Source organism: Anomaloglossus baeobatrachus, assembly GCF_048569485.1.
Source record: "Anomaloglossus baeobatrachus isolate aAnoBae1 chromosome 5 unlocalized genomic scaffold, aAnoBae1.hap1 SUPER_5_unloc_9, whole genome shotgun sequence".
Taxonomy (NCBI): domain Eukaryota; kingdom Metazoa; phylum Chordata; class Amphibia; order Anura; family Aromobatidae; genus Anomaloglossus; species Anomaloglossus baeobatrachus.
In genome coordinates this window covers 1,020,409-1,040,591 of record NW_027441813.1, presented here as the reverse complement: position 1 = coordinate 1,040,591, position 20,183 = coordinate 1,020,409, and the positions used below count along the sequence as shown (strand labels likewise).

Here is a 20,183-nt window from a genome sequence, read left to right as displayed (position 1 = left end):
GTAATCTATTTCTCTGGGCCCTCCTTAGACGTAGTGTTCCTGTTTGTTGAGGCATTTTGCGTCAACCCTATCAAAATCACCACATTCAAGAGAATTTAGTGAAGAAGGAAATTACATCAGTAGGTCTCTATTTATGTGTTTTTTTTCCCCGTGTTGTTTCATTGTTTAAACTTTATTTCAAATAGACAATGTTTAGAAAATGCAACAAAGTTTAAGCATTCAAAAAGAATTTGAAAGGCACTTAAAACGCACAAAAAACGCACGAAAATGCACGGAAAACGCATGCGTATTAAATGCGGGGTTTTTTAACAAAACCAATATTGTCAAAATCATTAACTGCCAGAGGATGCATTTATTTCAGCAATTGACAGGATGCAACGTGCGCATGAGCCCTAAAACATTCTGAATATGAAAAAGGTTTTTTCCGTGCGAGTTGTCCGATGTGTAACATGATGTGATTTATGTGTAAAACATTAACCACATTCTGAACATGAAAAAGTCTTCTCCCTTGTGCAAGTTCTCTGATGGATAAAAAGACATGATTAATCTGCCAATTATTTCCCACATTCCTAACATGAAAAAGGCTTCTCCCCTGTGTGAGTTCTCTGGTGTGTAACCAAATGTGATTTAGGTGTAAAACATTTCCCACTTTCTGAACATGAATATTGCTTCTTCCCTGTGTGAATTTTCTGGTGCTTATGAAAATATGATTTATCGTTAAAATGTTTCCCACATTCTGAACATGAAAAAGGCTTCTCCCCTGTGTGAGTTCTCTGGTGTGTAACCAAATGTGATTTTCGTGTAAAACATTTCCCACATTCTGAGCATGAATAAGGCTTCTCCCCCGTGTGAGTTCTCTGATGTATAACAAAATCTGATTTATGTGCAAAACATTTCCCACATTCTGAACATGAAAATTGCTTCTCCCCTGTGTGAATTTTCTGGTGCTTACGAAGATTTGATTTATCGTTAAAATGTTTCCCACATTCTGAACATGAAAATGGCTTATCCCCTGTGTGAATTCTCTGGTGTGTAATGACATCTGATTTATTTATAAAACGTTTCCCACAATCTGAACATGAAAAAGGCTTCACCTCTGTGTGAGTTCTCTGGTGTGTAACCAAATGTGATTTTAGTGAAAAACATTTCCCACATTCTGAACATGAATATGGCTTCTCCCCCGTGTGAGTTCTCTGATGTTTAACAAAAGCTGATTTATGTGCAAAACATTTCCCACATTCTGAACATGAAAATTGCTTCTCCCCTGTGTGAATTTTCTGGTGGTTATGAAGATTTGATTTATCGTTAAAATGTTTTCCACATTCTGAACATGAAAACGGCTTCTCCCCTGTGTGAGTTCTTTGGTGTGTAATGACATGTGATTTAAGTGTAAAATGTTTCCCACATTCTGAACATGAAAAAGGCTTCACCTCTGTGTGAGTTCTCTGGTGTATAACCAAGTGTGATTTCCATGGAAAACATTTCCCACATTCTGAACAAAAAAAGGGTTTTTCGCCAGTGTGACTTTTTTGATGTGTAACATAATTTGATTTCCGTACAAAACATTTCCCACATTCTAAACATGAAAATGGCTTCTCCCCTGTGTGAATTTTCTCGTGGCTTTGAAGATTTGATTTATTGTTAAAATGTTTTCCACATTCTGAACATGAAAACGGCTTCTCCCCTGTGTGAGTTCTTTGGTGTGTAATGACTTGTGATTTAAGTGTAAAATGTTTCCCACATTCTGAACATGAAAAAGGCTTCACCTCTGTGTGAGTTCTCTGGTGTATAACCAAGTGTGATTTCCATAGAAAACATTTCCCACATTCTGAACAAAAAAAGGGTTTTTCGCCAGTGTGACTTTTTTGATGTGTAACATAATTTGATTTCCGTACAAAACATTTCCCACATTCTAAACATGAAAATGGCTTCTCCCCTGTGTGAGTTCTGTGATGTGCAACAAAATTTGATTTCTGGTTAAAATGTGTCCCACATTCTGAACATGAAAAAGGCTTCTCCCCTGTGTGATGTCTTTGATGTTTAACAAGAAGTGATTTACGTGCAAAATATTTCCCACATTCTGCACAAATAAAAGGCTTCTCACCTGTGTGAATTCTTTGATGTTTAACAAGAATTGATGTATGTGTAAAACATTTCCCACAATCTGAACATGAAAATGGCTTCTTTCCTGTGTGAATTTTCTGGTGATTACCAAGGTTTGATTTATGGCTAAATTGTTTCCCACATTCTGAACATGAAAATGGATTCTCCTCGGTGTGAGTTGTCTGGTAACTAACAGATTCTGAAGAAAATATATTCTCCCCTGTGTGAATTTTTTTATGTATATTTTCATATTCTAAAGTTGAAAATGGCTTCTTTGCTGTAAGAGCACTTCTATTTTGAATGCCTGTTTTGTGACTTTTATTTTTCTTAACAGTCTGGGATAAATCAGAAGGTTGGACTTGTTTAAAAGAAGCAGATGATAGATCTTTGCTGTGAAGGGATGATGGTATATCTGGAGTAATGGTATTTGCTTCAGTAACAACTTGTGTGATATCAAAGTCATCTGATTTAAAAATTGAAAATGTCAGTAGTCCCTCTGATCTCCTGATACAGCCATCTGCCAAGAATAAAAATATTTTTAATATTTAAAAATATAAGGATATAACTTCTAAAATAGCTAAATAAGTTACAAGTTATGTAGCAATCTGTAATTAGAATAATTATTTACTGAAACAAAAAACGTTCACAATCTAACAGTAGACCTCAAAGCAGAGCGGGAAACAATAGACCATGATGTTCAATCCACTAAAACAATCGCCCTCCACCCCGACAGTCTTCAACATCAATGATTTCGTAACTAGAGGTGAAACATCTGGAGTAATTAGAGTATGTGGCTCGGGGGCTCTCCGCAATCCAAACTATTGTAAGTACCAATCATTTTTGTCATATGAGTTTATTGAAGAAATATTAAACATTTAGAGAGAACTTTTTAATATAGTCCAGTAAACCAGAGTTTTACTCATTTAAGACGGATCATTGGAGCTACGATGAGTTCTTGCCAAAAAAAAAGTGGAGGAAGTATTAGTGCTCCCCATTTCAGGAGAGATTGTGCAGTAATCTGTATTGCATTAGGATCTGAAATCTAATAGAGTTCCTGCCGATTCTGTATCTGTGAGTAAATGTGTTTTAGAGCCATCAGCTATGCACAGCTTAGCGATTTATCATGGTGTAGGTGTCATATTCTTGTGTAGTTAATCACAGTCCTCTTTGAAGGAGACAAGTGGGATTGGAGAGAACATCTGTGCTCTATCCCCACAAAGCAGGACCTGGAGGCCATGTTTACTAGACTACAAGAGACTCAGACCGAGGCCCATATTCTTTTGAACAGGACATCACGCAAGTGGGTAACAGAGTGGATAACCTAGAGTCTGACACAGCGTTTTTATATCAAAGAATAGAGGACCAATATGTTCTTATATCTGAACATACCACTCAGATCTCAGATATTTTAACATTGATAGATGACATAGAGAAACATCACAGATTAAACTATCTCCGTATTCATGGCGTGTCTGAAGAAATCTCTTCCCATATGCTGAAGAAAACTATTAATACTTTATCCTCTGATTTACTTGGGCGGAAAGAGCACTTGCTTATTGCAATGGATATAATTCACAGAGCTCTTGGTCCCAAATCCACCTTGGCCTCAAGACCACGTGACATTGTGTACTGCATTCATTTTTACAAGTAGAAGTAAACTATTTCACAAGCTGCAAGATCTAAAAAAACCATATAACTGTAAGGGCGGCTTTGTACGTTGCAACATCGCACGTGCGATGTCAGTGGGGTCAAATCGAAAGTGACGCACATCCGGCGTCTCTTTCGACATCGTTGTGTGTAAATTCTAGATGATACGATGAACGAGCGCAAAAGCGTCGTTATCGTATCATCGCTGCAGGCTCCGACTTTTCCATAATTATGCTGCCGCGACAGGTACGATGCTGTTCCTCGTTCCTGCGGCAGCACACATCGCTGTGTGTTACGCCGCAGAAGCGAGGAACATCACCTTACCTGCCGCCGACGGCTCTACGTAAGGAAGGAGGTGGGCGGGATGTTTATATCCTGCTCATCTCCGCCCCTCCGCCGCTATTGGCCGCCTGCCGTGTGACGTCGCTATGACGCCGCACGACCCGCCCCCTTAGTAAGGAGGCGGGTCACTGCCCAGAGCGACGGTCGCAGGGCAGGTGAGTGCATGTGAAGCTGGCGTAGCGATAATTTTCACTACGCCAGCTATCACAAGATATCGTACCTGCGACGTGGGCGGGGACTATCGCGTGCGACATCGCAGCATCGGCTTGCGATGTCGCAACGTGCAAAGCCCGCCTAAGGCTGTGACATTGTTATCCTTCCAGATCTGGCCAGGAGCACACTTTAACTTTGTAGAGCCTTAGGACCACTCACTAAATTACTTCGAGACCAAGAGATCTCCTACCACTGGGGGTTCCCATTTCAACATTTAAAAAAAAAAAAAAAAAGATGGCGGCTCCGCAGGATTCAAGAAATTGGGGGACCTCTCGACCATCTTATCCGCCTTTGACTTGCCTCAGAGTCATCTGCCGTGGCCGGCACGTTGTACTTTACCTCCTTTGCGCCCACATGCTAATTGGGAGACATAGCAGTCACCAAAATCACAACACTTATCCCGGAGTGATGAGAATCTTAGAAACATCAGGTCTTCTCCAGGATGACTGATCTGTACTTATTACAATCACTAGACTTACAATTCAGTCATTATTGATGCCTATAAATGGTGGTCTGGAAATATTTGGTGGTACTTTTCTCTTTTCTTTTTTTCAGCTTTTTTTCTATATTGTTTAATATACTATACATATTTTGGATATTTGAGTAATAGGGGTCTCTTTTGAATGTTATTTGTCTTGGCTTCCTCAACCCCACTTAGGAATTAGTACCTGTTCATAAGGTCCAGTCTTCTCCTGCTAGGAGTTAATAGTTTAGTGTGGCCTATGTAAGTTGTGCCTTCCAATTTCGCATTTCTCCCCAGGTTTGTCTCGTCTATATCCTATTTTAGTCGTTCTCTCTCCCTTTCTCTAATTGTGACTATGGCTAATTTAACATTTACATCTTCTATTGTAAATAGTCCTATGAAAAGGAGTTAGATATGTTATTATATACATTAAAAAAAAAGGGTCTCAATAGCTATACTTCAGAAAACATACTTTAAATCCTCTTCATTCTTAAATATTCATATAGATACTACAATACCTAGTCCATTTCTACTAACCCAAATAATCAAACGAAGGGTGTTTCTATAGCCTACAGCTTTCCAAAAATCCCTTCCCAACCAAATTTTGGAGTCGCGAGTTGATCCGGACGGTACATACATTTTCCTTAGAGTGTGTATTGCTAATATTTTTTTCCTCAACACAGAACAAAGACCATTTGGAGTCAAAGTTTTGCAGTCACTGGCTGAGATCACCGGGGGTTCTTCTATCATTCTGATGGGATTTTATGTAAATAGAAGGAGAAGCTGTCCCTCTAGACCCTCCCTCTGCCTATAGCTTCTCCCTCTGCCTATAGCTCCTCCCTCTTCTTATCATTATATGATCTCATCAGTAACAACGGCCATCTCCTCTCAGTAATGGGAAAGTCTTCACTGAATACAGATTTTACCTCAGGATTGAGAATTTTAATTGATCATTTCCTCCAGAGAATAAAATATGACAAAATTGCTTATTTTCATGTGTACTAATTATTTATAATAGATAAATATTAAACACCATGTCTCCATTTCACGGGGCGTGGAAATGGGCGTTCAATAGATCATTTTCTCCTGCCGAGTGGGATGAGATCTTTACCCCCTGATATTTATTACATTATTAGGAGCTGTGCGTTATTTCCTTGTTTTGTGATAAAAGGGAAGTTTGGCAAAAAAGACTGAACCTTTATAATGACCCAATCAGCACATTCAGCGGAACGGAGAGAAGGAAGATTCATCAATAAGATACCGAGAGTGGTCACTACTCACCTGGGCGGTTATCTGTAGGAATGTCCTCTTTACACCACTCATCACCCCTCACATATGTCTCTGTAGTATTAATATGGGGCAGATCTTCCCCCTGAAACAAATATTGTAAAAGTCACAGACAGATGGAGAACTCACATCTATGATCAGCTCTAATCCTGTCATCTCCACCGCTCTTGTGACGCCCTGGCAAAACCAGGTAGTCACAGTTAGGCCCCCGCACTACACCGTTCCCTCACTAGGAAACACACAGCCAACCAGAAAATCCTAGTCACCCCCCCTTAGGGAAAATTAGACACACCAGTAGGCATGACCAGGTGGTTGGGACACGCCCACCCAGGGGTCCAGACAGCCCGGGGCGGGAAAACAGTCAGTCAGAGTTTTAGTCTGAAGTTCAATTTGGAGAGGAGTGTGAGCTGGAGCGAAGTGTAGCTCCAGCAGGAGAGTTCATGTTGAACGGAACCAGGGTAGGAGCCCTGGTGCCACTGGCTAGGAGGCAGACGGTGGTCTACATCAGCAGGAGACGGGAAGATGGCTCGGTGGAACCGAAGTGGACCGGGACAGGGTTGTAGCCCGCCAATACCAAAACGGGGAACTGACCCGGAAACCGGAGCACAAAGGGGGGTACTCGGACCCTGAAGCCAGGACCAGAACCAAGTGGAACTGTTTAATTAACCGATTGAGGCCAGGACTAGAGGTCCTGTCCCACCCAAAGTCCCTCATGGAAAACAACAGCCCACCGATTAGAAATAGGAGGTCACCGCCAGGGCCCATAGAACCCACGGGCTAGCGTCTGCGGACATGGCTCCTTAGGCCACATCCAGCCGGGAGCGAACTCCTGAGTTTCACACTAGGAAAGGCCACCTTACACAAAGCAGTGCAGGAAAAGGATAGAGACCACCAGCCGGGTGGGGGACCCGAACGCAACCAACCGCGGCACCGACCACCATCACCTTGGTTTACCAGAGACTTGTGCGTTTTACTAACAGTGAGTACACCAACACCCCCTACGGTCGCCATCCCCTGCACCGAGCCACCGGGTCCCGGGGCCACCATCCCTACCCATGGAGGGGTTAGCAACTTGCTGCACAACATCTCCCCCGGGTGCCCCATAACAGCAGCGGTGGTGTCCCACCTCACCACACACCGTGGGAGGCGTCACAAACTTACTACGGCCTAGCCCGTACATCTATGTCCCCCCATTTATTCGGCTTGTCCGCGAGACCCCCGGGTCCGGAGACCCTCGAGCCACCATCCCTGAAGGCCCGGATCCGAGCAGCGTCAGCTGCTGGCACGGGGGTGGCACACTCTCATTACACAAGAATAAACCATATAATACTGGTGGATGAAACTGAGCACAAGACCTTCACAGCCGTCTACACATCATAGGGAGATTTCATGGCTCCTTCTCTCCATCTACCTGATGATCCTGAGGAACATCGGGATCTTCTTGTTTACAGTCCTGTGGGAGAAGAGGACGGGGACATCTCTCTGGTGTTGTCCTCTTACTGGATAGAACTGGAGGAGACACATACAGGGACTGAATTCATTCCTTACATACAGATAATTATAGGCTGAGTGTATTTAGTCTTGTCTATTACCTGGTGATGTGAGGGACTGGGGAACCTCCATCATGACATCCTTGTACAGATCTTTGTGTCCTTCTAAATACTCCCACTCCTCCATGGAGAAATAGACGGTGACGTCCTGACACCTTATAGGAACCTGACACATACAATGATACCGTCACCCCCCAATCCCTTCATAGCGTTACTGTATAATGTCCCAGCATTCCCAGCAGTGTCACCTCTCCAGTCAGCAGCTCCATCATCTTGTAGGTGAGTTCTAGGATCTTCTGGTCAGTGATGTCCTCATGTATCGGGGGGTGAGGTGGAGGCCCCGTGATTGGGCTCAGGGGTCTTCCCCATCCCTCAGACACAGGGGCCTGACAGCGCTCACTAGAGGTCTTCTTCACTACTGTGTAATCCTGGTTATGGAGAGACACAGTAATAAATCTCACTCCAGACATTTCCAGAGTCTTCACCTCTCCAGTTCTGTCCATCTGTTATTCCCATAGATAAGAATGATGTAATGTGACGTCATCAGAATCTCTCACCTCTCCAGTAAGCCGGAAGAGGATCTCTAGCGTGAGGTGTAATATCCTCTCCGCCATCTTGTCCCTGTCCATATCCATCCTTGAGGAGTCAATCAAGTGAATTTTCTTGTATAGCAGATCTCCACTGAGAGGATCCGATATTGTAGGGACCTGAATGGGGAGAAGATGACGATGTAACATCATAATGAATCCTGTATAGTAATATAATTACTGGAGACTTTATATCCGATCACTTGCCGCAGACATAATGCTAACATGTATGGCATGAAGGAGAAAACAATACATGGTTTTGGGGCTGCAGGAACCAAAATGAAGATCCTTGATCCAATAATATTAAGAAGCGGCTTTTACTCCACATGTATGGCACGTGACTATTTTATAAATATTCACCTGTTTTTTTTGTTTGCCATTGTTTTTAGGTTTCCAGAGTTTTTCCGCTCATTCTTAAGCCTGCTTTACACCTTACAATTAAGCATACGATATCGTTTGCGATGTGACACGCCCCCATCGTATGTGCGTCACGTTCAATTTGTTGACCGTGACGCACAAACGATTAATTGCCGTCACACGTACTTCCCTACCATACGACCTCGATGTGGGCGGCAAACATCCACTTCCTGGAGTGGGAGGGACGTTCGGCGTCACAGCGACGTCACACGGCAGCCGGCCAATAGAAGCGAAGATGAGCAGGACGTAAACATCCCGCCCACCTTGTTCCTTCCGCATAACCGGCGGGAGCCGCGGGACGCAGGTAAGCTGCAGTTCATTGTTACCGGGGTGTCACACACTGTGATGTGTGCTGCTTCGGGAACATTGAACAACCCGACGTTCAATTTTTAGGTTTTGAACGACGTGTATGCGATAAACGTTTATTCGTTCAATCGCATGTAGGTTTCACACACTACAATACCACTAACGATGCCGGATGTGCGTCACTTACGACGTAACCCCGCCGACACATGGTTAGATATATTGTAGCATGTAAAGCCCGCTTTAGGCTCTGTGTGCACTAGAAAAAAGATTTTTCTTAAGAAATTTCTTGAGAGTGAAGGATTAGCGCACCTGAGTTAAAAAAACGTACTAATAACGCACCGAAAAACGCATGCGTTTTTACCGCGTTTTAGGTGCGTTTTTTGCAGGTTGGTCCCTGCGTTTTGTAATGCTTTAACAGCAATAAATAATATAGATAATAGATCATTGATGGATAGATAGAAAGAAAGAAAGATGGATAGATGAATTTAAAAAAAATATAAAAAAAAACAACGTGGGGTTTCCCCTATATATTGTAGCCAGCTAGGGTAAAGCAGATGGCTGCGGCCTTCAGACCACAACTGGCAGCTTTACCTTGGCTGGTAATCCAAAACAGAGGGCACCCCATGCTGTTATTTTACATTAAATAAATAATTTAAAACAAAAAACCTGGGGTCCCCCCCAAATTGGATCACTAGCCAAGGTAACGCGGATAGCTGTGGTCTGGTATTCTCGGACTAGGGAGGTCCACCGTTAGTGGACACTCCCCAGCCTAAAAATAGCAGGCCACAGCCACCCCAGAAGTGCCGCATCCATTAGACGTGTCAATCCTGGGGCTTCACCCGAACTTATCCCGTTGCCCTGGTGCGGTGGCAAACGGGGTAATAAATGGTGTTGATACCAGCTGTGTAATATCACGTTGCATCAAGCCCTAGGGTTAGTGATGTTACGTGTCTATCAGATACCTGACATCACCAATGCAGTCAGTAAGAAAAATAAAATAGACAACAAAAAAAGTTTTATTTGAAAAAACACTTCCCAAAACATTCCCTCTTTCAACATTTTATTGAAAAGAACAATCAAATCGGGGTCCGGCGTAATGCAAAAAGGGGGTCCCACGACGATCCATACCATAGTCACTGTCCCAGTCAATGAAGAACAGAATGTTCCCCATTGGCTGGGAGAGCAGTGCAGTGACCTGAGCTAACATCAATAGGTCAGCCCAGGTCACTGCGGTATCGGGGGAGCCCGTGACGTCACCACTAGTGACAGTCTCGGGCCGCCTGCGAGACGTGACGTGAGAACGTGGCGGGCATAGAAGGCAGTGACAGCGCTGACGTCAGGAGTTCAGGAGATCGTCACAGCAGGTAATGATCTCATCTAACTTCCTGACAGCAGCGCTCGTCATCCCCGCGGGTGCCCGCACTGCAGTGTGAGAAGCTGCTGATCTTGCAGTACGGGCAGCCGTGGGGCTGGCAAGGAGCGGGACACAGACTACTGCACAGGCACCCGACGGAGGTCACACGGAAGTGCTTCCGTGTGGCTTCCAGGGATTGAGTATGATCTGTGTGTGTTTATTCTCTGCTCCGCTTCCTCTTCCTGTCATAATGACATCACTTCCCTGCAAAACATAGGGCAGTGATGAACATTATGTCCCAAAAAACGTGAAATAACGCAGGAATAACGCAGGAAAACGCAATGAAACGCACAGAATTTGCTACCTGCATTATTCCCTGCGTGATTTCATGATTACATTACAGTCAATGGAGTGAATAACGCAGTTAGCTGCAGAAAGAACTGACAGGTTCATTCTTTTTCTCAAGAAAATGTACTGAAAGAATTTTCTTAAGAAAAAAAACAGTGTGCGCACAGCTAATTTTTTCTTGCCATAGGTTTTGCTGGGAAATGTCTGCAGAAAGGTACAACCATTTTCTCAAAAATTTCTGCAGCAAAAATGCAGGTAAAAACGCAGTGTGTGAACATAGTCTCAAAATTACTACATAATAATGACACTGAAAAAGACGTGGGTGTGTGGGAGGACAACAAAACCAATCAGTGCCAGGAAGCTGCTGCCAAGGCAGGTAATATTATTATTATTATAATTTTATTCATTTATATAGCGCTGTTAATTCCACAGCGCTTTATAATAGGATGCAGTGAACGAGGCACAGATGCTCCGGACAAGAACAGTTTTGCCTCTATACAAGTCACTAGTGCGGCCACACTTACAATATTCTGCACAATTTCGGGCTCCAGTGAATGAGGAGGACATAACTGAACTAGAGCGGGTGCAGAGAAGAGCGACCATTAAAGGAATGGAAGGTCTGCAATAGGAGCATAGGTTAGCAGGCTTGGGGTTATTCATTTTGGAAACACAATGCCTATGGGGCGATTTTATTACAATGTACAAGTATATCAGGGGCATTACTGAGATATTTCTAATGAGCTTTTACAACTGAGGCCTGCAATGATGACAAGGAGGTTCAGTCATAATCACAGATGGGGATTCTTTACTGTAAGAGCAGTGAGAATATGGAACTCTCTGACACATGATGTGATAAATGTTGATAGTCTAAAAAAATTCAAGGTGGGCTTACGTGAAAAGTATATTATGGCAGGTTATCAGTAGTAGATGTTTTGATGGGACATTGATCCAGGGAACTAGTCTGATATTTTTAGCGTCATAAAGGAATTTTGCCCCTTGAACAGGTATTCACACCCCCAGAATGTTTCCACTAATTTTCATGTTACACTCACAAACGTAAATGTATTTTATTGTGATTTTATGTGATATACCAGCATTAAGTAACAAGTATTTGTGAAGTGTAAAGGAAATGATAGATGGTTTTCTAAATATTTAAAAATATAAATTTCAACATTGTGACATGCATTTGTATTAAGCCCCTTGTAGAATGATGCCCCTGAGTGACCAATTGCCTCCAGAAGTCACATAATTAGTAAACTGAGTCACCTGTATCATTTATTCTCAGTATAACTACAGCGGTTTTGGAAGGTTTCACAAGTTTTGTTTCAGAACATTAGGGATCAAACAGCATCTTGAAAACCAAGGAACCCACCAGACAGGTCAGGGATAAAGTTGTGGAGAAAAGTAAAGCAGGGCTCAGTTATAAAAAAAAAATATAGCCAAAGCTCTGAACATCTCACTAAGCACTTTTCAATCCATCATCCAAAAATGGCAGGAGTATAGTGGGTAGACACAAGGGTCAGTGGGTACAGTGGTCTGCTGGCCTGGCTGTCTTTAGAAAAACTGTTCGGACAAGGGCTCATCCCACTGAATGCTCGGACTCATTTTTTGTGGGCAGAACACTTCTCAGACAACACAGGATGAGGGAACCACACCTTGGTAAGATGTTATTGGTTCACCAACAGACAAACACGTATCGTATATTTCCAGAAAGAACATAAGGTGGTACAAGCGACAAAGTCTCTCCCATCCGTTGGCTCGCGAGGGATTAGAATCTTTGCGACTTCGGGGCTTCCTGGGCTAACTATCCCAGTCAGCAGCACCCTGGTTTTAACAAGCACCCACTGAGAGGAGATAGCGGCAAGGTTAGAAAGATGACTGAGCACAGCAAAATATGTAGCCAGGCAACTGAATTGTCCTCACCTGGGTTCTCCAGGCACAATTCTGGGCTCAACATTGAGCAGTGAAGCAGATCTGTGATCTTCCAGCTAAAAATGTGGATTTTAGGCTGAAGTCCTACAAAATGAATGTGGAAATGACTCGCCCACCCCAGGTCTCTGGGACACCTGGTGTCGGGACGGACTAGTCCGGGTGTAGTCAGCGGTGGCGGGGCCCGACTCCATGACCCTGGCGGGGTCAATTAATATGGCGACTGTGGGGATGGTGATTATTATAATAAAGTTTATGGAAGATTCGTGATGCCACCTGTAGATTGCGGCTATGGAGCCGCCGCTGCTGAATGGGGCCTCCGGGGCTGATGTAATGGCAGCTGGGATGGTTCTGCTCCCCACAGGTGGAGCGGGTACCCCGGGGCAACCGTTGGTGCTTGTTAGAGTCTATGGTGTTTTGTGAATGATGCGGTGCAGGGTAGACAGGGCAGTGAAAGGAACAGACACAGGGCTGCAGTTTTAGATGTTTACTCACTGTGATCTTTAACACGGCAGCTGTCCGGTTGCCCACGGTATGCTGGGATCCACTGTCCAGTGCCTCCGCCGATCTCAGGTAATTCCGAGGTGTTATACCGGTGCACCACTCTTGTGTCTCTATCCTTGACTGACTTCATAGCCTTGACTTTTGTAGCTGAGCTAGTCTTGGCCTCCACCACAGGACCTGAACAAGGGGGCTTGCCTCACTGGTTTCTTGCTCTCTTCCCAGGGGGACTGTGGCAGGTTGTGGTCCTGGGCGCTTGCAACCACTCCAGGCCTTCGGTGTCACTGTTAGGAAATGTCTCTCTTTCCCCAGTCTAGGGACCGTCCCTGATTGCAGCCTGGTCCCTCCACCTGATCTTCCTTGTGGAGCAGACCATGAGCAAATATGCCCATCTGTGGCCCTGGGACCCCTTCTGTCTTTTGGTGTCACCTGGGCCTAACTAGACCCCAGGATCTCCACCAGGAACCTTCTCTCTTCCTTGTCTCAACAGACTTTACTCCTCCACTCTCCTGAGGTAACTACCTCCCTCTCCTTCTCCCTCTGTTAGACTGTCTGAGGTAAACAGGAACTAACTGGTTCTCTTGACAACTCTGACTCCTCCCACACCTTTCTATGGTAGGCTCCACCCCCCTCTGGCCAGTGAATGGGACTTAAGGACCCATAACCAGGCATACTGGTTGCTACTCTCAGCATTAATGGAGTACCTGCCTTATACCCTGGCCCAGTGTGTGACCTACCAATTGGTGTGTGCAGGTTTTGTCTGTGGACCGGTATATAACCTCATTCTTACCTAGGATGGGACATCACACCTCTGGCTGAGCTGCAAGATCTCTGTGGCGACGGAAGCCTCAGGGGCGCCACGGAAAGAGGAGCAAAGTCCTTTTTATACCCCTAAGTTCTCATTTCAGAGTATTGTATCTTACAGGATTGGTGGGAGATGGCTGTTCTCTCATTGGTTCAGTTCAATTCGACTGCATAACATTCCTCTAATTGACATAGTCAAAGAGGCTAAGACAATCCATATTTAACAGGCAATAAAGTTCCAGTCAGTTTGACATGAAACAATGGCTAACTTCTCTTGATTTGGTTAATCAAAGAAACAAAAGGTCTGGCCTAATAAAGAACTGTTCACCCCTCACACAAATCTCCAGATGCTGAGTTGTCACATATAGCACAACTGCAGAATGACATGGCCATCCACCTAAACCAACATCTCAAGCAAGGAGAGCACTAATTATAGAAAAGCAGCCAAGAGGCCTATGGTCAGTAAAAAAGCAGGAGGGATCCAGAGCTCAGGGGGAGAGTCTGTCCACAGGACAACTATAAGTCATAAACTCCACAAATTTGGTCTTTATAGAAGAATGAATATTTTTAAAAGCAAAAGAATAAGAATTGAAAATTGATTCAGAGACGCCTTCATCCAATTTATCTGAGATAGAGCTGTTTTATAAAGTAGAAGGGGCAATAATGTCACCTCTATATGTGCAAAGCTGGTAGACACATCCCCCAAGAGACTGGCAGCATTCATGTATAATTTCCTTTATACTCACAAATGTTTGCTACTTTGTGTTGTTATCATATAAAACCCCAATAAAATCCACTTGTTTTTGGCTGTAATGTGAAAAAATGTGGAAAAGTTCACCGGGTGTGAATAGTTTTTCAAGGAAGGGTATGTCTGCTTTCAAAAAACTATGACATTTTGTCACAAATGTTCTCCAGTCCACAAACTTGCCGCAATTTAGGAAAACATGAGACTTTTTGCAGTAAATAGTCAGAAACACAGGTCACAGGAAAAATTCAAAGTGTTTCTATTGTGAGCAAAATTCATGATCCACTTGCTCCATTCTGAAGAATTTGTCACAAAAAACATTAATACGAAAAAACAAAAAAAAAAAAGTGACTTAGAAAACACCACAATTGAGGAGTTGGATGTTTTGTGGTGCGGAGCCAGTTATACCGGCAGACGGGATGTGACCGGAGGCAGAAATATTCAGAGAAGGGAAAGATTTTCCACTTTCTAGATAAATCCTCTCTTTCCGTGATGTAACGACCTCTAATGCCGGGATCACACGGCCGGATAAAGAATCATCAAAGCTTCATCCAGAAAACTAGGACAAGTCTTTTCTTATTTGTTATCCATATACAATCCGGTATTTACAGCCGCTATTAATAATTTACAAGACCATTACAAAATTGCAATGCATCCGTAACACAATGTCTGCTGTATGGTGGAGCTGGGGGGAATCTGAAGGTTTGTGCAGACACGTGACGCCATGGCAAAACCAGGTAGTCACACATAGGTCCCCGCATTACATCATCCCTCACAGGGTTACATACAGCAGACCTGAAACGCTTGTCACCCCCCCAGGGCAAGACAGGCACACCAGTGGGCGGGACCAGGCGGTTAGGGAACGCCCACCTAGGAGTCTAGACAGTCCAGGGCAGGAAAACAAGCAGATTAGTTTGGAGTTCAAGTTGAAAGGAGTGGAGGCTGGGGCTAGGTGTAGCTCCAGCGGAGGAGAAGTTCAAGTTGAACGGTGCCAGGGTTGGAGCCCTGGTACCTTGCCTAGGTGGCAGACGGTGGTCTCCGTTGGCAGGCAACGGGAAGACGGTAGTCGGAGATCCAAGGTGGACCGGGACAGGGTTGGAGCCCACCGGTACCGACACCAAAGACCCGACCTGGAAATCATGCACAGAGGGGGTACTCGGACCCTGAAGCCAGGACCGGAACCAATGGCCTAGCTAATCAACCGATTGAGGGCAGGATTAGAGGTCCGGTCCCAACCAAAGTCCCAAAAGCAGACAACCACCCACAGAGAGGGATAGGGCAACCACCAGGACCCATAGATCCTATGGGTCAGCGCCAGCGGGCACGACTCATCAGGTACACAAAAAGCCGGGAGTGGACTCCCGTGTTCCATACCGGGAAGTCAAAACACACAGCAAAACTAGTGCAGAGGAAAAGACGGCGACCACCAGCCCGGGTGGGGACCAGAGTACAACCGTCCGCGGCGGACGGCCACCAGCACCTTGGTTTAACGAAAGACTCGTGTGTAACCAAACATCCCCTGGTACGTCCGGGCGTGCAATCCCTGCCATACCCTGCACAGAGACACTGGGTCCCGGGGCAACCATCCCTACCCACGGAGGGGTTAACATCAAGCTGCCACTACATCTCCCCCGGGTGCCCCACAACAGCAGCGGTGGTGTACCACTTCACCACCCACAGTGGGTGGCCTCACAAACTTAATACGGCCAAGGCCGTACAACTACGTCCCCCTTTTCATTTGGCGTGTCCGCGTGACCCCCGGGTCCGGAGGATCCCTCAAGCCACACAGCGGGTCCGGATCGAAGCAGCCTGGCTGCTACAGGCGTGGGGGCGGCACACCCCAAAAACTGGTGTCACGAACAGGATTGTAACCCATCCACCTACCTGGTGGAAGTGCGCCATGATTTGGACAGTCAGCGGTGATCCGTTGAAAAATTTCCAGAAGTCGCCATTTTGCCGCCATTTTTAGGCGCGAAAAACTACAGCCCAGAGTCTTCTCCCCCGAGAAAGGGCGCGAAGCTGAAGCCCCGCCCCCTGGGAACGAGGCCGGAAGGAAACAACACCTTGAGGCCGAAAACAAAACTGACCTGCCGCACAAGAGGGTGCTTGCAAAAGACCAAGGGGGGGGGGGGTGTTAGAAGAGTCTGCAGCATGTGACCCGAGCAGATAAAGAGCAGAGATGCTAGGACTCTGCTACCCTTTTGTTCCTGGACACCGCCAGAGAAAGATGGCTGAGCGGTCTGGCAAGCCAACTGTGGAGGAACCCGTGCCCGGAACAGCCGACTGGGTGGAAGCCCAGACGCACCGAATGTGCCGCAGAATCCAAGCTCAGGCCGCCTTCCTGCTGAAGCGATGGACGGCCGAGATGGCGGAGCTGGCTGCAGCCGTTCGGGCTCGTGAAGTGAAGGCGACCTCGGAGGAGCGGGGTAAGCGACCCACGCCCCTACGTCCCACTGGGACCGGCCCACCAGGCCGAGGTGCCCGGTCTGCCCCTGTCCGCCACGCCGCCTCCCTCGCTGCCTGTACCTGTAGCCGACACCCCACTCAGTCCGCTGCCACAAGCAACAGCAACAGCGGTACCCGTCCCATCTGCCTGTGAGGACCCGCCAGTGGAATCCTCAGGCCGCGAGCACGTCACCGCCTCGCCACCCGCACCAGCTCCATGCCAGACAGAGGCCCGGAAGACATCCCCTCCGGTCCTGAGCCAGGCCGCAACCCCGATGACAAAACTCCCGCCCCGGAGAAGGCAGCACACTCAAAGACGACGGCCCTGGCAGTCCGTCCGGCCGTAGCAGAGGCGGCGCCTGACCGGAAGTCAGCAGCAGCTGAAACGCCGACCGCTCCCCAGTTCCCGATCATGGCTGTGGCGCAGCCGGGATACACCTGAAGGGCAGCAGAGCGGGCCATGACACAGCGGACCCCTCAATTGCCAGTGGTGCCGGTCGTAGCCGGCACGGAGGGTGTCCGGCTGGGCTCGGCCCCCGTGCAGGTGGAAACTGAGAACGAGGCCAGCGCTCCGTATTGGGAGCGGCAGCAGCGCCAGCTAAAGAAGGAGATCGCGGACCGGGAGAAGTGAAACGCGGGGGTGCTGTCCCGGACATACACCGAGAAAGACCACCTCCGGAACACCACCTACCGGGTGCAGGGTCAAATCTATCAAAGGCAAGTCCGACACTTCGATGCCCGGAGAGGATGGGGCTTCATATTTGAACTGGGCCTGGAGGCCGAAATCTTTGTCTCCCGGAGAGATGTGGCCCCTCATCTGCCTGTTAGCCACCCAGACCGAGACCTGGAGCCCGGAGAAATGGTCTCTTACACCGGCACTGCGGAGAAAGGGGGCGGTTCGCCCTCGATGTGAAGAAGTGGGTGAAGATGGATGCCCAGCGGCACACCCTCTCCGCCATCTTCACCCGAAGAAGCAGATGAGTAGGTAGCAAAACCCGGCTACCCCAGAGTGAGTCCCCGTTGGGACCGTACACCGTTTACAGTTAAAAAAAAACCAAAAAAAAGTTAAAGTGTTTTGAAAAAGTTTAAAAATGGACCACGGATTTGGACTGGAAAGCCAACCCAAAAACTCTTGGGCCTTGTAAATAGCCCCTGACAACCCTTCTCACCCTGCTGCAGTCTCTGGAGAGGCTGATTGGAGGAAGGGCCTACGGTAGAGTAGGCAAAGGCCCAGTCACCATAGAGACCGGTGACTACCTCCAGACCAGCGGTCCCGGACTTGGGGCCCGTGACAAAAGACTGTCGGGTAAGGAACTTTTTACCCGACCCGTAAGGGCAACACCAAGACCTGTCCTGGACTTGGGCAAGGGGTGTGCACCAGTGCTTAGCGGTGCCACCAGTGGGCAGGTTGTTTTGGTTGGGGGTGAGGTGAGAAGGACCCGGTCAGTCCCGTCCCAGTTTTAAATGTTATTGATTGCTCTCAGTGAGAGAAACAAAATTAAAATTTTGTAGTTGTGATACCTTTTAATGGCTAACTAAAATAAAATGATGTTACAAAGGAAGCTTTCGAGACATCTCAGGTCTCTTCCTCAGGCATGGTGTGACAAAATATCTGAAGAAACACATATATATACATAAAACAAGGCAGAGGGATGCATGGTAAAAGGATATTTAAATAAACAAACACTGAGCTAAGGCCACGTCACACTAAGCAACATCGCTAGCAACATCGCTGCTAGCGAACAACTTTTTTGATGTAACAGCGATGTTGCTGTGTGTGACATCCAGCAACAACCTGGCCCCTGCTGTGAGGTCGCTGGTTGTTGCTGAATGTCCTGGACCATTTTTTAGTTGTTGCTGTCCCGCTGGGAAGCACACATCGCTGTGTGTGACAGCGACAGAGCAACAACTAAATGTACAGACAGCAGGAGCCGGCTTCTGCGGACACTGGTAACCACGGTAAACATCGGGTAACCAAGAAGCCCTTACCTTGGTTACCCGATATTTACCTTCATTACCAGCGTCCGCCGCTCTCACACTGTCAGTGCCGGCTCCCTGCTCTCTGCACACGTAGCCGGAGTACACATCAGGTAATTAACCCGATGTGTACTCTGCTAGGAGTATCTGAGGGCCTGGCTGTAGACAATGGACTTTTTAATGTGTTTGGGATGGAAACTGTCCCATCTGAGGTATGTGGGACGGTCAATAGGCTTCCAATACACTGATGTCTGGATTGAGCCATTTTGAATTTTTATGGTGGTATCCAAGAAGATGATTTCTGTTTTTGGAGTGGTCCAATGTCAAGTTTATCGTTGGATGAAATGCATTGAATTTTTCATGGAAATTTAGAAGCTCTTGCTCAGATTCTGTCCTCATTATTAAGATGTCATCTATGTAACGGAAATAGGACAGTTTCCATCCCAAACACATTAAAAAGTCCATTGTCTACAGCCAGGCCCTCAGATATAATCGTATCTGTTCCAGCCCAGCAGACAGGGATGAACACTTAACCCATCTTAAAAAGACATTTTTAAACCAAGGCTACCACCCCACCTCCATTGATGATCAGATCATTAGAGCCACAAGGACACCTAGAAGTGAACTGCTTCAATACAAACAAAAAGAGGAAAATAGTTGAGTACCTCTGGTGGTGACCTACAACCCACAGCTTGAGGTACTGAGAACGGCCAAGAAACTTCACCACATTCTACACAAGGACAACCGGTTAAAAACAATATTCAAAGATCCTCCATTGCTGTGCTACAGGCAACCTCCTAATTTAAGGAGTATCATGATCCGAAGCTCAATGCCCTCAGACACACCAAGAGGAACTTATCCTTGCAATGTAAAGAGCTGCAAAACCTGCACTCATGTAGAGACCAAAGACCGGATACAGATCCCTAACACACAGAAGGACTATAAGATTCCTGGGACATTTACATGTTCCTCTTCCAACGTGGTGTACTTAATCCTGTGCACTATATGTCCTATTGGGGGCCTCTATGTTGGAGAAACAGGACAGAGACTGAGAGCAAGGATGAGATCTCACCGCCACACAATAACAGACAAAAAAACCTAATTACCTGTGGCCAAACATTTCTGTGCTCCAGGACACAACATAAACCACATGAAAACTGTCATA

The 20,183-nt window shown here is 46.2% G+C and overlaps 1 protein-coding gene across 1 annotated transcript; it reads right to left on the bottom strand.

The window, feature by feature from the left end:
* Positions 1 to 263: 263 nt before the first annotated feature.
* LOC142259350 (uncharacterized) lies at positions 264 to 8,282 on the bottom strand. Its single transcript, XM_075331813.1, has 6 exons — positions 8,163 to 8,282; positions 7,854 to 8,033; positions 7,648 to 7,771; positions 7,467 to 7,564; positions 6,050 to 6,140; positions 264 to 2,620 (listed from the first exon to the last, which is right to left on the bottom strand). The coding sequence occupies exons 1-6, from the start codon at positions 8,238 to 8,240 to the stop codon at positions 570 to 572; spliced, it is 2,622 nt and encodes an 873-aa protein (XP_075187928.1). The 5' UTR covers positions 8,241 to 8,282; the 3' UTR covers positions 264 to 569.
* Positions 8,283 to 20,183: the final 11,901 nt, after the last annotated feature.

Excerpts from the sequence above, each read along its gene's own strand:
- LOC142259350 (XM_075331813.1), bottom strand. The coding sequence starts at position 8,240 with ATGGATATGGACAGGGACAAGATGGCGGAGAGGATATTACACCTCACG. Across the intron at positions 7,565-7,647 it reads CCAGTCCCTCACATCACCAG|TTCTATCCAGTAAGAGGACA; the intron begins GTAATAGACAAG and ends TGTCTCCTCCAG. Across the intron at positions 6,141-7,466 it reads ATGTTCCTCAGGATCATCAG|GGGGAAGATCTGCCCCATAT; the intron begins GTAGATGGAGAG and ends TATTTGTTTCAG.